The sequence below is a fragment of the Empidonax traillii genome, unplaced genomic scaffold (assembly GCF_003031625.1).
Source record: "Empidonax traillii isolate 1590-97213 ecotype Southwest subspecies unplaced genomic scaffold, ASM303162v1 scaffold65:size4453928, whole genome shotgun sequence".
Taxonomy (NCBI): Eukaryota; Metazoa; Chordata; class Aves; order Passeriformes; family Tyrannidae; genus Empidonax; species Empidonax traillii.
The window spans coordinates 1,442,494-1,461,908 of record NW_020955258.1 but is presented as its reverse complement, the minus strand read 5'-3'; the positions used below and the strand labels follow the sequence as shown (position 1 = coordinate 1,461,908).

At 39.3% G+C, this 19,415-nt stretch overlaps 1 protein-coding gene across 5 annotated transcripts in view; it reads left to right on the top strand.

Moving 5' to 3' along the window:
- The first annotated feature begins 6,025 nt into the window (after nt 1-6,025).
- ADAM23 (ADAM metallopeptidase domain 23) overlaps nt 6,026-19,415 on the top strand; it is a 69,394-nt gene continuing 56,004 nt past the window's right edge. For 4 of the 5 annotated variants that reach the window (XM_027880166.1, XM_027880164.1, XM_027880168.1 and 1 more), the window contains exons 1-3: nt 6,027-6,261; nt 7,306-7,532; nt 16,631-16,707. In XM_027880166.1, coding sequence (XP_027735967.1) covers nt 6,108-6,261; nt 7,306-7,532; nt 16,631-16,707 — 458 coding nt within the window. In that variant the 5' untranslated portion in view covers nt 6,027-6,107. Of the gene's footprint in view, nt 6,262-7,305; nt 7,533-16,630; nt 16,708-19,415 lie in introns of all 5 variants that reach the window. The other variant, XM_027880165.1, reaches the window with a different exon arrangement.

Genomic DNA, 19,415 nt, shown 5'->3' with positions numbered 1-19,415 from the left:
TAGATGCTGTAAGCATCAAGAGCCTGGTCATTTCTACCAGCAGGGGGAACGAGCTATTAGTGCTAGTGCTGGCATGAGAACAAATGGGTTTCTGTTGGGCATGAATAAATTTAGGCTGGGAAGTAGGAGGATTTACTTAGTGATTCTAACCATGAGCTTATGAAACAGCCTTCCAGTGGTAGTAGAAGGGCAAACCCCCCAATTACTTTTAAATACAGTGTATGGACTGAACTGTCCAATGGATAGCCAGTGGTAGCTGGGGGCTGCACTTGATGACTCCAGGGATCTCTTGCAGTCCTCTTCTCCCCTGTGCAAGTGTGTCAGAGAATGAGTGATGATATCCTCCCTCCACTTTCCAAAGCTGCACTGGAATAGCTGCAATCTAGCTTTTTTAGAACCTACCACTTGGAAATGTTTGATCAGCTGTGGCAAGTCTTTGGGATATGAACTCAATGTATTTATTTTGAAGGATATAAAAATCAAAGTACATATTTAAGTAAGACTTCCCCTGCCACCCCATCTTACTTTCTTGACATTGTTTTTACATTTTACCTCACAAAAGTGAAACAAGCCAGCAAGAAGGAGGCTGCTGTCACAGCCACATTTAGAAGTGCCTGCTTATCAGAAGAGCAGCATTTTTTTTTTTGCTGGTGGCATATGTTTTACTTGCTAAGTATATCTGTATCAGAACAGTTGAGAAATGTGTTCTAGGTAGCCTCACTGACCAGCATGTTTCTGCAGCTACTCCATCTCTAATTAATAATTTGGACAATGTGGTGAATAATTGGAGCTTTTAGTATCATAATATTTCCACTGATGGCATAAACCCTCACTGCAGTATCTTGTGTACAATTACCTATATGCGGTTGTTGAAACAGTGCTGAAGAATCCTACTAAACAGCTTGTAAAATCCTTTGCCTGTGAATGCTTAGTTAATGATACAAGAAGACACAGTGAATTAATTCTGAAATTAGTCTGTCATGGTTTGTTCAAAATAATTTTTCCTGCAATCAGTTAAATGATTGATGTCGAGTTTCGCCTGGATACAACTTGAACTGCAATTAATGAACCCTCTGACCCATTTGCTATTAACAGCCCAGCTGTGTTTCCTTTCCTTTCCTGCTGAACACTGGTAAGATACATTCTTTTTATAATCTTACTTTCTTCACTTGACCTCAACCTTAACATTTCACTGTGTTGAGGGGAGAGGGCTGGCAAATGTATCCTAATTACTATTATATTCTACCCTGAAGTGGAACATAGAGTACTTGCAAAAGAGTTCACTTGGGCAGTATCTCTGGTGAACAGAGTTATTAATGATGATGTGCATGCAGATCTTGGTAAATGAGTGATGGTTCTGAAAGAAAACGGGCATTTTTACTGTATTTTATTTTATAGTATTACTATGTTTAAAATAGTGTTATGCCCAATATTGTACATAGTTCCACTATTGTACATGAAGGAGAAAACTGGGTTCAGAGCTCTGTTGAACTAAGTAAGTAACAGGAGAAAGCTCTTCCTCCTAAAGTGTATTAGGTTGAAATAAAGAAGGTGAAAAATGAAGACTACTGGAAACCCAGTTCTATTAGATCTACAGTTTGGAAAGGGATGCTTGCTTCTGAAGAATCTAGATTCTATGCTGTTTCCTGAATCTGTCTTATGTATTTGTCACGTTACTGTATCACTTACTGCTTCCCCCCATACACCCCCTCAGTTGCTAAAAAGTATTTAAAGCTAAAAGAAACAGAATAAATGAAAAGTACTTATTTTTCTGGCTAACTACTGGTTTGCTGCTGCACTGTTAGGTGGTGGGATGGGTAACAAGAGATGGTCATATAATTAAAAAAAATATTCTACAGCCCTTCATATAGCAAAATTCTCTTTCACTCTACTGACTGAGGAACTCTTTGAGAATAGCTGAACATTGAGAATCGGTAAGTATTCAAACATATATGATTAAGAAAAGAAGTTATACTAATGCAATGCATTGTTCGTTGCAATTAGCAGGTTTTCTTCTAAGTATAAATTATCCATACTTACACTGCATGTGATATAAAGTAAGGAAATATGGGTGGCATGGAGTTCCAGTTCAGCTATGTCTTAGCTGTTAACCCCCTGTGGAGAAACAGAGAATGGCTACCACGTTCTTTTCATGCAGATTACAGGTTGTGTGGATTAGTTATGTGCCAGCTAATGAGGGTCTATTGTTAAATGTCCCCTGTGTAATTACCGCTTTTTAGACTTGCAGTGTGCTTGGTGCCCCTCTTACAGCTGTTAGATTTCTTCTGTTATCTACAGCACTGTCTGAGTTATTTGCTATTGCAAATAAAAAGGAAATTTCTCTTAACAGGGATGTGTCATTTTGTCCTGTATCTGTACAGCACAGAGCACAGCAGGTCACTGGCCTACGGCTGAGCCTGCTAGTGCTACAGTAATATGACTAAATCATAATCAGACTCGACTACTGCCCTTCCTTGAGAGCAGAGTTCAGCGATGGCTGCTTCTGCTGTGCTGTTTGTGCTCCCTGCTCCCCATGGCATTTGTACTCTTCATTGCCCGAGGTCAGTCTGGACTTGCTCAGTTGGTGTCACCTGTTATTACCAAGGTGACCGACTATGCTAGGGCTTTACTCTTCTGTGATGATCATCATTATTGTAAACTTGATAGCCAGTGTTCTTATGGCATCCTTCCAAAGACTTTTTTATAAATTAGTTATCCAGATTTGCATCTCCTGAACTTGACTTCTTCATATTCCATCTGCAACATAAGTATTCCTCTTACTGTTAAAATCAAAACCAATTTTTCTCTGTGAGGAACGTCTAGGAATATCCCACCTACTTGTTAGATGGATTCTTGAAATAAATGTTAGATAAGAGACTAATGTTGAGATCCAGATATTTTCTTTATTTCCTAGTAAGACACAGTCTTACTGTGTTCACTCAGCAAAATCAGTATTGTTTATACCTTGGTAAGGAACAAGTTCTTTAAAAACATATTTTACATAGAGATTTTCCCAGGTCAAGTGATATGCTGACTTTTTTTCAGATGATATCAGAAAAGACATTTGTTTGTGTTGGAAGGTTGTATCTTAAAGACTGGGTTAACAGAGTCCAAACTAACATCTCCCAGCTGACTGTCAATTATGAACAGCCAGGACTGTGATTAGCAGTTTTGCATCTGAAGCCTTTTTTATTTGAAATGTAACATTATAAAATTTCATCCCATCTGCTCACTGACCTGCATCTGGATAAACGAAGAAGAAACTGAAAAGTTCTGGGCAATCATCTGAAGAAGGGATGTAAAGTGTGTTTATCACCCTGATTTAAAGTAAGCGTATACCTTGCATTGAATGTCTTTGTTCCCCAGCCAGTCTTGAAGCTCCAGCTGTCAGCTGTTTCCTATGTACCTCTGACTTGGACATTTCAATTTCTTGCACTTGGTACAGATGCTGCTGTGATAATCCACGCTTCTGGTGTTTTGGTTTCAGACATCTGCAGTGCAATCTATCTGGGATTAGTTCATAGTGGCTTTCAAAGTTGAAAGAAAGTTTAAAGAAAAAAAACAACACAAAAAGCAGCTGTCATTCCTAGTGGGGTACTTCATCTTGAGCTGATTATGCTCTGTGAACTGTATATGACCATCTGAAGGTTTGTAGCAGGTTTATGAGGCACAGTTTGAGCTACATGCCCAGGGCCTGAGACAGTAGGCATGTCTGCTTTATATGGTTATTCAGGTGATTACTTCTGCTGCAGACTTGTATGTGAGTTAAAAGAACTTTAGAACATCTTTACCCTAGACAACCTTGGTAGAAAGAGGCAATCATCATTTCCTCCCCTCAAAATCTGGCCACCAAAATTAAGAACTGATTTTTTCAGAGAACAGGTGTTTCTAGCAGTCATTGTTGCTAGACTGTTTTTTGTTGTTGTTGTTGTTGTTTTTGTTTGTGTTTTTTTTTTTTTCCCCCACGTGTAGTGAAAGTTTCTGGATTTCTTTCTTAACTGCATAATCATTTTAATCTTTTGTTCTTTGCTCTAAAATATTTTTCAATTGTGTTTATTTATTTATTTTAGATCTAGGTGCACCAATGTAACTGATCCTGTCATCTGTTTATATGTTTATGGGAAAGAACAGGAGCTGCTGTTGGTTGAAATGTTCCAGTGATATGTAATGATGAGGAACAGCTGGGCTGGGTGGGCTGCATGGAAAGTGTCTGGGAACATGAGTCTTAAGGAAGCCCATTTTATATAGAAACTGGTACAGATTTCTTCCTAGACCCAGAGAAATCCTAAGGGGCATTTGCTGTTCTTTTTCACACCTGACCACCCCATGGGTCTGTCCCTCCTATGTGTTTGTTTGCTGTTACACACCTAGATTTTGAATTTCCACAAGGAGCACCTATTTGCCCAACATGAGAATTTGGAATTATTTTTTTTAAAAATGTAATAACATTACTGCCTTGAAGTAGTCTGCATAGTAGGTTTGATTTGCTTATATTTTCTAAATTAACAATTATAATTAATTCAGGCTGGAATGTAGAGAAAATTACACAAAACAGAGAAAATTTCTATCTTTCTGGAAATCCTTGTGGTATAGACTCAGATTAGAAGGAGTAAACTGACAAATACAAAGCAATATCCAGAAAAAAAAAAAAAAAGAAGAAGAAAAAAAAAAAAGGAACATCTTTATTTTCTCAGCAGCAAGACTTGCACCAAAATAAAACATATCTATTCCTGGATATTAAAAGTCTGCTGGGCAAAACGTTTGCTAAGAACACCATATCTAAACTTGTCTCTGAACTCAGGTTTTCTGATTCCTTTAGTCATGGAATGAATACAAAGCAGCAGATTCATCTTCTTGTATCTCTTTGAAGTTATTTTTATCTTTGCAACTATTCTTCATATTGCTGGTTCACCCCAGGCATGTGGGACTGAAGTATGAGAGATACTATTCACTGCACAGAAATGCACTAATCCTGTTTGTGGTCCAGGCTGTCTGCTGCTGAACACAGCAGGCCAGAGCGGATTTACACCAGGTCACTATGCTGACTATGCACCTCACTGCAGTCCTCCTCTTTGTTTATTGTACACTCGTCCATTTTCTTTGTCAATATATGCACTTTTTTTTTTGGTAACATTTGGTTCTCGCCTCCACACCCCCTTCATTGCAGGTTGGCTGCAGTCAGTAAGGATGAAGGGGACTTCACAGGGACTGAAGAAGTGAAGAAGGTGGGATGCAAGCTAACAGAGCTGTGAGCGGGAGGCGTTGGGAGGGAGCGGAGGGGAGCTTGGAGCTCCACAAAACACTTGGAGCAGGAGCTGTTCCTGGGAGGGGTCCCTTGCCTCCCTCTGCAGCAGCTGGGGACTGCCAGCTGTGAAATGGCTCACTTGCAGAGCCGCCCGGGGCGAGGAGACCCGCCTGCCCCTGCTCTCGGAAGAACACGCTGACCCCACCGCTGTTTCACGTCTCCAGAGCCTCTTCCCAACTTTCCTCAGGGCTGCCGGATTTCAAAGTAATTTCACTCTGCGCGAAAGCTCTTTAAAATAATTCCCAAGCCGGGCTGTTCGCAGCTGTGCACGCCGCGGGGACGGCTGCCCGAGTGGCACCGCGGGGGGAGTCACGGACCCGTTCTCGGGTTCCGGTTCAGACTGTCGGGGCGCACCCGCGGGACCCTGCGGCCCGGAGCGGTTTGTGCGCGCAGCTGGCGGCGGTCACCCCGCAGGAGGGCGGCACCGGCCGGCTGCCCGCGCTGCCCCACCTCACCCCACCCCATCCCATCCCATCCCGGTGCGCGGTCCCGTCGGTCCCGCCGGCAGCACGTCGGACAGCGGCGTCCGCGCGACCCCTCCCGGCCCCGAGCGCGCGTGCGCGGGGCCGCGGGGCCGGAGGCGGGCGCGGGAGGTGCGCGCGCGCCGCCGCCCCCGCGCTGAGGTGCCGGCGCTGTCCCTCACGGCGGCGGCAGCGGCAGGAGCCGGACGGGCGGTGCCGCCACGGGGACCCGCCACGGGGACCCGCCCGCCTCGTCCCGCTCCGCCCGCACCCCTCGGGCACAGCCCGCCGGCCGTGAGGGCTGTGCCGCGCTGCCCCCCCGCCCCGGGGCGCTATGAGCCATGAAGCCGCCCGGCAGCATCTCCCTGCGGCAGCCTGGCTGCGGCGGCCGCCGCCGCCCCGCGCTCCTGCCGCTCCTCGGCCGCCTCGTCTCGCTGCTTCTGCTCCTCCATGGCTCCTCCTGCCCCCGGGCCCGGGCGGCTGCGGCGGCCGCCGGTGGGTATGGCAAGGGTGTCTGTGCGGGTCTGTGCGTGAGGTGTCTGCGGGCCCCGTCCCCCGCCTTAAACCCCGGCAACATCCATTTACCCTCAACCATCCCTTCATCCCTCCCCGCTTCCAGCTTTGTGTACGTGTCTGTCGGCGTGTGTAAACCCGTGCTTTCGGCTGATATTCCCTTGGTTTGCTTGCTTGCACAAAAGAGAGGTCCGTGCGGTGCCGGTGCTGCAGTGTGTTGGGCAGGGATGCTGTGCGTGGACAGCCGCCGCTGAGGGATGCGACACAAAAAGCTTGGGTGGGCTTTGTGTGTGTCACGGCGCGTGTAGACGGGGATCTGCTAATTTGTCACTTCGGGCTCGGATTTTCGTGTGTTGCTTTGTTGTTTATTTCCTCTTGGTTGCATGTAGGTGACGTGTGGAAAGTGAATGTAGCCGTTCTGGGCATCGTATTATTATTGTTATTACCCTGCTGTTACATTGTAATATTTTTTATGTTGTTACATTGTGTTGATTGACTGTATCTTGAAAATTTAATGAGGAGGGATACAGGAGTTCATTTGAAGAGCTGCTACTAAAGAAAAGGGCTCTTGTCAAAGTTAAAAGAAGTAGAAATCAATTCCCTTTACATAATAGGAAGTTTAGTATTCAGTGCACATGGATTCTGAATTCAGTTTGTCTTAGAAACACGGGGAATATTCTTAGCTTTCTGTAGAATTTTTTTTTGGTGAGAGAAATTAGCTATCAAAAAGGGTGTAGAGGTTAACTACATATCAATTAATGTTTTTTTGGAGGTTGAGAGGCATTGAAATATTTATAATCTGTGTATGCACATGAGAATATATATGCAATTAAATAAATAATGTTCTTTCTGAAACCATTTTATGTGTGAAAAATGAATTGGGTCTAGCTCAATCAGTAAGCTATCTTTTTGTTTGCTTGAGTGATTAGTAAAATGTTAGAAAACTTCAAGCAAATATGTAGCTTTTTAATGGAAATAAACACATTCTGCCATCTAATTTATGGCTGGCATATCTTTCTTTCCCAGGCCTGCATTGGAATGAAACAGCAAGCAGTATAGAGGGAGAACTGGCAGATGAAGAGGATACATTTCAACAGAGTAATAGCAGTACCAGTAAAAATAACAGCTACAGCAATGCAATACAGAAAGAAATCACACTGCCTTCAAGACTAATCTATTACATCAACAGAGACTCTGAGACCCCTTACCATATCCTCGATACTAGGGCAAGGCACCAGCAGAAACATGACAAGGTAGAGTAAAAAGAGGCTCATCTGCAGAATTTTCAAAACAGTGATATGTGATGTGGAACGGTGTGTCTTTAAATCTGTAGATCTTCGAGACTTAGTGGTGGTCCTTACCAACATTTTTAGGAATTAAAGGAGTATATGTAATTAAACAAGAGTGTAATTTCCCTGGTGTTAACGTAAAAATAATTATTTTCAATTTCAGGATGGTTCAGAAGCTGAACTGTAGATAAAACAAATGGGAATTACGCAAATTTGACTGGTATGATCAGCATAGATTCTGGTGTTTTCACTTCTGGTATACCATCATCAACAAAATGCTTCTTCCCAAATAGCTCTAGACCGCAGAAATGCCTGCATAGGGAGCTTCTTTAGAATCCTGAACTTGCAGCATGAGTTACTTAGCTTGGAGTGTATCATGCACTACCTAATAAATGCAGTGTTGGTTTCCTGCCAGTGTATGACCACTGAAGACCACTGTAAAGTGTTAAACATTTTTTTGTCAAGTAATACCCACATTCTTCATTTTTAAGGACAAGATCTAATATTCTGTTTTGTACAAATGCAGATAGTAAGTTGTTGGTTGGATTATTTTTTTTTTTTCTGAAATTGTATGAAATTGAACAAACCTTGGCTTTGTGGAATAACTTGGTAACAAAGTGAATGTATCTAAACTATATGACTCAGGATGTACCCTTTAGAATAATTCCATCCTATTTTTATAAATTTTTATTTAAAAAATTAATTCCTTCCTGCAGGATAAAAGGTAAAGTGAAGGTAAAGATGGTTTGAATAGGAAGAGATTAGAGAGTAGAGGCAAGGGACAACAAAGCAGAACAGTGTGCATGATATTACTGAAGGACTTAGCTTTAATGGAGTTCCTACCTATTGAATTGCATTTCTCTTGAAATTTTAGACAGTGAATTTAATATACATTATATATGCTTTTGTTGATACTGATTATGTGCCATTTCAGATGTGGAATTAATATGGAGGCTCTGAATGATCTTTGAAAAAAAGAGATGAGATAGTTGTATATTTTTGAGGTTTTAAAAGGAAGAGGGATTTCTTCCTAGCTTATTATTACATGAATACCAGTTGGTGCCTTTGGACGCATCTAAAAACACCAACATGTTATGGATGGCACAGAAAAGCTGTTTGATTGTTGGAAATGAGCTACTGAAAGAATACTACATTCAGAACTAATACCCCTTTAAAGTGAGACCACTTTTTAAAATACACTTAAAACACTAGGGACTTGCTATTCCTCTCTTTGGAGAGGGGTGTGGGAAGAAAGGAATTTACAAGTGCTTGCAGACCTGCCTTTGGGAATAATTCTTCCTCCATGTTTCTAGATGTGTGTTTGTGTTGGGAAGCCATAGAGGAGAATATCTACCAATCTCTTTGCTTACCCAGCACTGCCCATAAGAATGTTGCTGCCACTGCCTATCCTTCCTATGCCCTACCTTGTATCTACCTGTTGGGGTAAAGCTCTGCAGAAATCGTTGCTGACAGAATGGGTATTGATTTCCTTGGGCATGCTTGCTGCTGAGTATTGTGTAAAGTGGATCTTCTTTCTACTTACTCACTGTGTCCCTTTTAAGCACAGGGAATGCTAACACTGCAGTTTTTCCCCACAGAAAGGTTCTTTAATCTTTGGCCTTTATGGAGAGTGACACTATGTTGACTTCATTCTTCTGGAATGAAATTTCTGTTGTTTTGATCCATTTAGTAGAAGGAAAAGGTTGATTGTGTTCACTGTCTGGATGGATTTTTGCATGTCTTGCTTCCAGATCATCACCCGACACCTTCACCCTGAACTTGCATCTTGTGTCTTTCCTTGCATGAAGCAATTTCTTTGCCCTTTCATCTATTTTACCAATAATATAATAATAAATATTTGTTCTGCTTTAGTTATTTTATTCTGTTTACTATAACCTTCCCTGTGGAATAATAATTTGGGACAGGATAAAGTCTGTCAAAGGTGTAAAACAAAAACAATCCAAACAATCGATAAACAAAATAGAATGCAATTGATTGTGAAAGATACACAAGGGTTTTGATTTAGGGGAAGAATTTTTTTAGTACTTGCTTTTATCCTTTCCCACAATTAAAATAAATAGTCTATTGTAATAAGTCTTGCTTGTGAGATTTTGATTACTTCCACATTGGTAATAAATAGCCAAAATACCTTTATAGTTAAGTAAAGGTCTATTTAGGATTGGGTTTTTTTGTTTGTTTGTTTTAGCATGGGAAAAAGTAAAGACAGATATGATGGCCTTATATTGATACAGTGGACAGCTGAGGGAAAAAATAACATTTTTATATCTTTTACTGTTCTTATGGATCTAGTTCCTAAGTGTGGATATTATTCAATTAGATGATGCCTTTCTGTGGAACTTCACTATGGTGGCCAGAATAATACAAGTCATATGTCTGGTTAATGGGATTAGGCCTGAATTCCTCAGAAATGCTGAGTCACTATAAGGAGAGAGTGAGGGGAAAAGAAATTGTGTGGATGTAGGAAGAGGGAGATAAAGGTAGGAAAATATAATTATGTAAAATTATTTAAAATCTTTTGAAAAGTCACATCCTAAAAGTAAGGGTCTGCAACCTTCTTCATGAAATGTTGGTAGAAAGGAAAAACTGGAGGAGAAAACAGTGTACCAAAGAATCAAAAATAAGTTACTTTTTTGCACTGATTCTCTGTATCCCCTTTTGGTGAAACATCATCATGTTGAGAAGGTGTAGATGATCAAAAATGTTGGGAGATCCTCTTTCATTCCTTCTTCTTGGAAGAAGGTTTTTATCACAGTCGAAAGAAAGAAATGTTCACCATAGTTTTGACAAAGTGATCTATCTCCAAGGGGGACGGAGTTCTAGTGTATACTCAGTTTTTGCTTTATGCTCTAAAAACAATAGATTTTGAATACTTGATGCTTGAAGACTCGAAAATCTGTATCCCTCTTTCCTCATAGTCAAATTAAGGCTAGCTGGTTTTGAGTTCTTCTGAAGTTATTTTTAGTGCAAAATGCTCAAAAATGAACATCTGTTTATAAAAACAGACTGAAGAAGCTCTCAGGAATCCTTAAACTTGCTGAAGAGGTCTGAGTCATCTGTGTTCTGTCTTTTTAAACATCTGCAGACGGAGGTAGTGTTTTGAATGAACTGGTAAACTCTTTATTGAACCGCATGACTGCTTTGGTTCATTTTCACAGGCTACATACACAAGATTTTTAGGGCCTGGCAGGAAGACTGCATGGGGCACAACTTGTCACACAAGGCTAGGAGCAAGTCCTTATGGTGGCCAACAGAGTGAAAAATCCTGCAGCACAAGGTGTTGTCTAAAGATAATAGGATTGCTGGAGAAACAGCTCAGCGCAACCTTAGCAAATTTTGAGTGGAAAATGGCTTGAACTAGTTGCATATGAAAGAAGACTATCTGCTGGACAGTTTTTCTGAATCATAAAGTTTCAGAAGCTGTAAAGAAGCAATGCATTCATGCATAATTCTGAGCTGTTAGTGTAATTTTGGGGAGGAGGGAGGCGTTAAGAAAACTGTTTTACAGATTCTAAAGACTGGAGAAAAAATAAGCTAGAGTACTTTTGACTGTGAAGACAGTTCCACCTTCCCCCCCTCCTCAAATTATATTTTTTTGGGGTTTTTTTTCATGGGGTGAAAACTCCAGGTGCTTCTGCTCAGCTCAGCTGTTTGTCATTTAAATAAAGAAAATATTCCTGCCAACTGAATGTTATATTTTCTGCTACATTGCCCTGCTTTAATGGTTGAGATGCAGAGCTGTCTCAATCCTCTATGTAATTTTGATATGTAGCGTATAAAAGTTGGCTCAGAAAGCATCCTTAAGATGAAAGAAAAACAACTGTATCACAAGCATTGCAAAGGAGGTGGTATTTAAGAAAAATCAGATGTCTTTTGTAAAAGATGAAAGGTCACGATTAGTAAACTCCAAATAAAAATTCTCTCTGCCAGTTATTGTCTTCCCTTTACTTGCCTATTTTAGGCCAGGTCTTCACTTATAGTCCCCATGTAAAGAAAACTGATAAAAGTAATGAATGAAGTTTATGTGGTCTATACGTATAAGACTGCTGGAGAATCTTTGTAGTATTTCATCAGGCTTTGCTTTTTTCTTTCAGAATTTTCTGTGGTGCAGCTTCAATTTGCTCTCTTGTTAATGGATGATTGTGTGTACTTCATATTTTTTTCTATTCATATTGAATTTATATTAATGCAAAAGGCTTATGTGGACTCTATCTTCAGTAGTTACTGACTAACAGGAGGGTTGCAATTGATCTTCCTATCTTTGGTTTCTGGGTGTAGAAAATGCTAGTTTCTCCTTGAGTAGATCTAGATCTTTGTTTCCTAGTTGAAATGTGGGTCATGGTATTTCTACAACTTTTTAAATACTGTTTTTAAAAAATGTATTTCTGGGTCCTCTCATAAGCTTCACACAATAACCTGTAAAAGGCTTCAGTTCCTAAGCGTTAGGTAGCACAACACTTGTACTTGTTATGCCTTGTTCTGAAATAAAAATAAATTAAGTTTGTAGGTTTTCTAGCATTTGTGGGAAGCTGGGTACTGCAGGGAAGTGGTCCAAGATATGGATGTACCATTTTGTAGAGTCTTATGAACAAAACCTCAAGAGCAATATGGTTTAGGAGGCCAGTGTCACTACAGATGGGTATCTAGGTACTGTCATGTTGAGAGAGAATAGTGGGTTCTGGCCCCTGGGATTATAAGCACAACAGTAGGATTGCTTCCAGGGTCAGGGCTGGGTCTTTGTTCACATGCCAGACAACCAGTCTTTCAAAGAACAGTCTTCAGGAAGACCCACAGAACTTGAGGTTCAAGTGCGTCAAAGTAACTCTTCTGTTGTTAGTCATTAAAGACCAGAAACAAATCATTAACAGGAGGTTTTCTGAAATGCTGTATGTTTTAAGCGTGAGTTTTCACATGCTGCTGTGACTTTTATGTGTGCTGTTTCAATATGAAATGCTCTGTTTCCAAGGAATAGTGGAATGTTGTCTTGATATATGTGCCATGTAGTAGAGGTTAACCAAATGCTAAAAGAAGGAGGGTTTCTGTATGAAGTCAAGGATAGGCAAACAAACTAAAAGAAGGATAAAAAACTAATATATAGTAAATCATGTTCATTTGTGACAAAACTTGTGCTATTGACAGTATGAAGGTCTAGAGCAAAAGATGTTTTAATGGTGTAAAATCTACCTAAATCGGACTTAAATTTCTACTTCTAAAATTGGACTGATGAAACCCCTCGCTCAGCTTCTGAACTGAGAGAAATAGCTTTTGGCCATTATTTTAGTCAGCAGAACTGTATGCAAAAATAGATTTCCAAAAGCAGTGAGCTTGTCCTTTGGAGATCATATCTGTATGAATATGGCCAAAGACCCGTAGGTACTATCAGTCTGTTAAGTAATGCTGCTACTTTTGTTTAAAGACTTGTGACAGAACTTCATATTTTTGATGGGATAAGACATTATTGCATTTGGCATAGTTTTACTGTGAAGAAAGTAAAACCATATAGTACTTTAGTTTTGGTTGTAAAATTCCTGAAAGTCTGGAAAAAATGAATTATGGACTAATGATACCCAAATGCAATAATGAAAACAATCAAGTTGTGACATAGATCGGTAGAATTGAGATTCCAATTACATCTCGAAACTTACTGAAAACTAATGACTGATTTCAAAGAAACTGGAGTTCTTTATGTCAATGGATTTTTAGCTTGGAAAAACCCCTGAGAGCTACTCTTTGCACAAGTAGCTACAGCACTCTTAGAATGTCCCTAGTCTGAGGAATCTCTTATTACAGTGACTATGCTAGTAATCTGAGCTTCCAGAACAGTGAAAAGAAGATTTTTTTTTTCCTCAGTAAAATTTGGGAAGGGGGGCAGGAAGAATTTGAAAGACTCAGACCCTCCTTCAACCCACTTCTCTATACATTGTGAGTATTTTTGCTGCAGAAAAACTTTATATAATTTTGCAGCTTTGCCATTGGAGTAGGTTATATCTGTCAAAGCAGGAACCTCTGCAGAGGTGTTTAGATGATAGGCAAACATGGACGAAGGAACTTTGTCTCTTGTTTATATAAGTAAAGAATACTCATGCAGGTGTGAGCATATGCATGTATGCAAGTGGTAGAAGAAAGTGATGTTTAATATTTTTCCTGAGAAATATATACTTCAAAACATTATATCTGATCTACATTATATTCTTGTTTGAATTTGTATTTCTATGACAATGAGAAGAACACCATATTTCAGATTTTACTTTGGGCATTTTATTACACAGTAGGAGAGAATACACTAGAATTATAAGATGTAAAACAGATTTGCATAAATACTTTTTTGAAATACTTCCTCCTATCATGGTACAGTACATGATGGTTTTAATGCCTAAAACACCCAGTGATAAGTTACTGGTGGCTTTCTGTCTAAGCTTGTTGCAGGAGAAAATTCTGTTTCAGGATTAAAAAATTTACTCTCATTACTTTCACCTGATTTCTGGGTTATGGCTTTCATGGTTGGTTATCTGTTGTTAAACTGGCTTAAATCTGTATTTTACTGCAGCTGTGGTATATCACATTCACCTGAATTCAAAACAGTGTCTTTGCTAAACTGCAGGTATTTAAAACCCAGTGTTCTTTTTGTAACCAATGGTTTGAGCTGACTTTGGTGGAGAACATGCCCTACTGCAGGGCATCAAATAGTGTCAGCTGCTTCGCAGCAATTGCTTGTGTGTACAGGCTACATCTGTTAAGTGAGTCACAGTAAGAGATAGCAAGCAGTGTTTTTATATACAGAAGTAGTTGTTTTCAGAAATAGCGGTGTTGTTATATCTAATTCTACAAGATGAAGTTTTTTTGTAATATTGCAGACCAAGAATACAAATTACTTTTAATACTTTAAAATTGCAGAAAGATAAAGAATACATGGTCGATGGCTTAGAAACATAAAGGTTGCTACACAAGTATCATTGAATGGGCTTGACTGGGCAATAGAAAAGCTATAGGAGATCAGACTAGTCATCCATCTAGTTGTCCCTAAAAACAGTCAGATGCCTATGGAAGGATTTATCATGTGTCAGAATGATCTTAATGGAATAGTACACGCTTTTTAAAAATTTTCAGATAGTTAACACTGAAGTCTTGTTTGTGGCATGTAAATGAAGACAAACCGTTTTAGGTGAATGTTACGTGTCGAGGGGACTCAAAGCAGTATCTCCTGTAACTCTAAAGTGGAATCTTTATGGCATTAAACTCGTTGCAACCCTCTTCATGCTTTTTAAAAATAATTAAATTAATACCTGTACATGTTGGAAACATAATGAGGTTTTTGTCATGAGCACATTCTTGGAAAGCTCCTTGTGACAACTGCTCGTTGATTTCACTCTGAAAAAGAAAAAGAGCTGGGGCTTAAATGCGTCTCCTACTAAGCATGCATTTAACCTAAAATTCTCTACTTTTACTTTCTTTTATTTTCTGGGTGTGTGGGGTTTTTTTGGTTTTTTGTTTGTTTGTTTGTTTGTTTTTAATGCATATGCTAGCTTTCATCTTGCAGATTCTCTCTTGATTATGCCACTGTTTTGTCTTTATACTTAAATTCAGTTTGTCAGGTCAGCATTGGCAAATTGGTGAACTGGTGAGACAAAAATATACATTTACCACAAAGTGTAATGGAGGGAAAGCTTGGTACTGGTTTTGGCTTTAGTTAAGAGATTGTTTAATGATATTAATGATATTAAAGGTATTTAAAATATTATGTAACTGTGTGACTTTTTTTCTAAAGGACTCTGTTGAAAGGGAAATGGTAATTCTGGGGGCAAAGAATGATCAAATAATAGAGGAAACATCACAGCTGATTTTAGTTACAATAGCAACTTTTAGAATTTTTCTTTAAGTTATATTAAGTTATATTTACTGAAAGATGATGGATAACTTTGCTGAGAAATAAGACAAAAATCAGTGCTGCTCTGTGTAGTGCAAGAATGGAAGAGCAACATGAAGAGCTTATCCTTTGTGGAAAAATTTCCAAAGGAGAACAAAATTGTAAACCTTATTGCTTACAATTTAAGTTATGCAATAAAGTATCTAGAACTTGATATCGTTTCTGTGACATACCTGAAGATAAATAAAAACAGTATTTTTTTGTCTTTTGATTAAAGGGCTTAGTCATAATATTCCAACTTTGTGTAATTATTAATGCTGTATCAAATTAGTGTATAAGTAAGCGTGATTTGATTAGAACATTATCAGGAAAGAGATTCTATGAAATTCAGATCTAATCTCTTCAACCCTGCTGGAACAGTGTCTTCACAAAAGGAAATTCTTGGAGCATGTCTTATCTTCTCCTTATTTTTCTAGAAAACAGATAAGCACATTATAAATGTCTTTGTCTACAGTTACAACAGTATAGAGAAGAATAAAGAATACAGTTTATGCGTCTGACAAGAATTGAATATCCTGAAAGTTAAACCTAATTCCCTATGTGAGAAAAGCTAATGTTGTTGTTTTTGTTGTTGTATGTTGAGCAACATCGATATTCTGGATACTAGTTTAGCTACAATGCAAAGCACAAAGCCATTAATTGTGAAGGGATAACTTTGAAGGAGTTTTTCATAATGTGTAATACAAACCTTGCCATGATTTTAGTATTTGAAGGTGTATATTACAAATGCTTTCATTATTTCAGGCCTTTTAAAGGGAACGAATGCAATAACTCAATTAAAAGAACAGTATACTACATTACTTATGCTTTTATTACATAACCATCTGGTTATGGCAAAACATAGACGTTTGTGTGAAACTTTTTCTTTTTTTTATCTTTTTTCTTCTTGTTGTGACGAATGAGTGTGTATTTGAAATCACGCTTTGCAGGTACCATTTGCTTCTACCCTCTAAAAAGGCAAATCCTTTTGAGTCAGAATCTGGTACAAGGCCAAAGGTTTTCACATGCCTATGAGATTCATTAAAATAAACCTGTTTTTCATAACTTTGTTTTTCACAGTCACATTTGTTGCATATAAAGCTCAGCAAATCTTTTGACAGCTGTGTGTTCCTGTTTACAGGCTGTACATCTGGCCCAGGCAAGTTTCCAGATCGAGGCCTTTGGCTCCAAATTCATCCTTGACCTCACTTTGAATAAGTAAGTATGTGATTTGAGGTTTCTTTTGTTCCTGCTCTTGTTATCTTTAACTTATTGTACAAGATCAGGGCATGTGATGTTCCAAGATCTGTTGAAAAGTATGCTGTTATCTAAGTTTATTAGTGTAAAATAACATTTAACTTTTTTTATGGGAGGTAACAATAATCCTTGGTGACACCCATAGCATAGATACCTTTGGAATTTTATTGTTCATGATGAAATAAGTTATGATAGATGGACAAAATTCCAGTAGTGGTAGTGTGTGAAAGGTGTGGATTTTCTTGTGCTTTTTTTGTACTTACTGATGAATTGTCATGAGGTGTTTTAGTTGCTCAAGTCAGTGTGTAGGAAAACTGTAAAAACTTGTATGAATGGGTTATCTTTAATGATTTGGAAAACACACTGTTGTCACTGCAGTCATGAAGTTCCTGATGAGGTGGGAATCTTCATGGTGTGGCTGTTCTGAAAGGTGCAGCTAGAGTTTGTTTACCTGTGAGACAGACAATTTTACATAATTGTCAGGTCTAGAAGATCTGATTTGTAATACATACAGGTCAGTGGTGGTTTAGTTGTTTGTATCACACATGCTTTTATGTCCACTGCTGAAAGTATGGAAAAATGGGATTTTTCTAAAAATTGTAATGAAAGTTTTTTTGCCACTGAAAGTTTACACTGAGGAAGTTTAACAATAAGGTAGAAGTATAAAATCAGTACTGAATACCAGATAGGTTAAATTTTGTAATGGTCAAAAGTACATTTGGCCCTTCTACTGCCCTTGAGACTTTCAGCATGATTAAAAAAGGAGAAACAAATTTACAGAAAAAATTGCTTACGGGTTTAAAACACCCAATGTGTTCCTCTGGTCTTGGGTTCATATGAGGTCTTATTTTGGTCTTGGCTGTCATGTTATGGAAGTTTTATTAGGGAGAAAAATGCAAGCTTATAAAATCTAATAGCTTTTCAAAGCAGCATTTATAAAATTTGCAGAACTGTTATATTTGCGTATTTTGCTGCTTGGCTGTAATTATCAGATGTTTTGCTGTAAAGGTGAACTGGAAACATTTTCCTTCATCCATGCATAATTTTGTAAGTTAAGTTGCTCTTGCATTTTGATCTTTCAAAATGTTGTGTGAAATCCTGAGTGGCTGGAAAAGATGAGTTAGTGCGAAGGCTGTGAATGTCACACAGAACTGAAGGAGAAAGAAGGCTTGAAGATAGCTGTGCATTCCCTAGGCTCTGGAATAACTGCAGTATAGTACAAGACTGTTGTTTTATGAGGATTAGACCCATGCTTATTAATTCCAGTGGATAATCATGATATATTTGTGAAGGGAACCTATGTTTAGTGGCCTCTGAGACACAGGGAATTTCTTCTCTTAGTTTGCTTGCCACTGTTCCTGTCTGCGTGCCCAGCCAGTAGCGAGACTGAGCACACACTCCCAAGATGGCACTATATGTCGGGTATGGCTGGTCACGGAGACAACCCTAGAGGAAAAACATTGCCTTTACTGGCACCACATATAAATGCAAACAGCACTCAGGTGAATAAGGATACAAACAGCCTGATAAAGTTCTTCTCCAGCTCATGAGAATTGCTGGTGAAGCACATGCACCAGCCTTCTCCTGATTCACAGACATGCCAGCATTCACTGCCTCGAATGTTAACACAGACTTTAAGTTCATCCTCCACTGATGCCTAGGCCTGAGGTGTCTTATTTGGTCACTGGCTTAGGCCTTAGTCTTTACAGATACAGGTTGCCTTATAGGTGTTGACTGACTCTCAAGTTTGCTTGCACATCACACCTATGCAGAATAGAAGACAAAGTCATGAAGGAAATATTGCCAGTAGGACTTAACTTAAGACAGATTGCAGTGATCAGGTGTGGGGCTGTGCCAAACAAACCTGGTCTTACAGCTTACGCTAATGACTCTTTTATATGCCACTTCCTCTCCATTTTCCAACACTTGTTCTGTCCTGATCCACCTTTCTTACCTTTGGCACATCCCCTGAACATTCCATAAAAGTGATTGCACATACCCACAAATCCCTGCAGGCATCGTGAAATAAGTTTGTTCCTTCCCAGGAGACAAATGATGTTGTTTACCACTTCTTATCTGTTCTAAAGTTCCAGTTGAATCTCTTCAAGGCCATGCCCAAGTGGCTTCCTTCCCTGGCCTATCAGTCAATGACCTAACAGAGATAATAATGAAGACCAGAACTCTTATCTCCTGCTCATTAGGATTTGGGTTTGGTTGCATTTCCTGTCCTAGTCTCATCCTGAATGGCTATTATCCAAATACCGTCACAAACCCTAGTAGCTCTACATTCCCTATATCCTTGCAGTGTTACCCATTGTCCATTCCTGCTGTTTGCCCTTGCTTATTTTGAACAACAAACGGTTCATAAAGAATATGAATATTTTTTGATTGTGGCTGTTTATCAGCAATCAAGAAATGCAGTGCCTTTCACCTCAGAAAGAGAGAGGGAGACTACTTGGTGTGCACCTTACGTGTAGAAGTTCTGCTCTTGTGGTATCAGGAATTTTCTCACTCCCTATATATAAGGTGCAGGGTGTGCAGGTGCCTTGCTGGTATCCCTACTGCTTGCCTCTTTATATATTAGGTCTTCTCCTGGCTTTCTTAATATTTTTTGACTTATAAAGGTTTGACTCTTTGTGTGGTGCTGCTCCAGAAAATGATGACTTCAA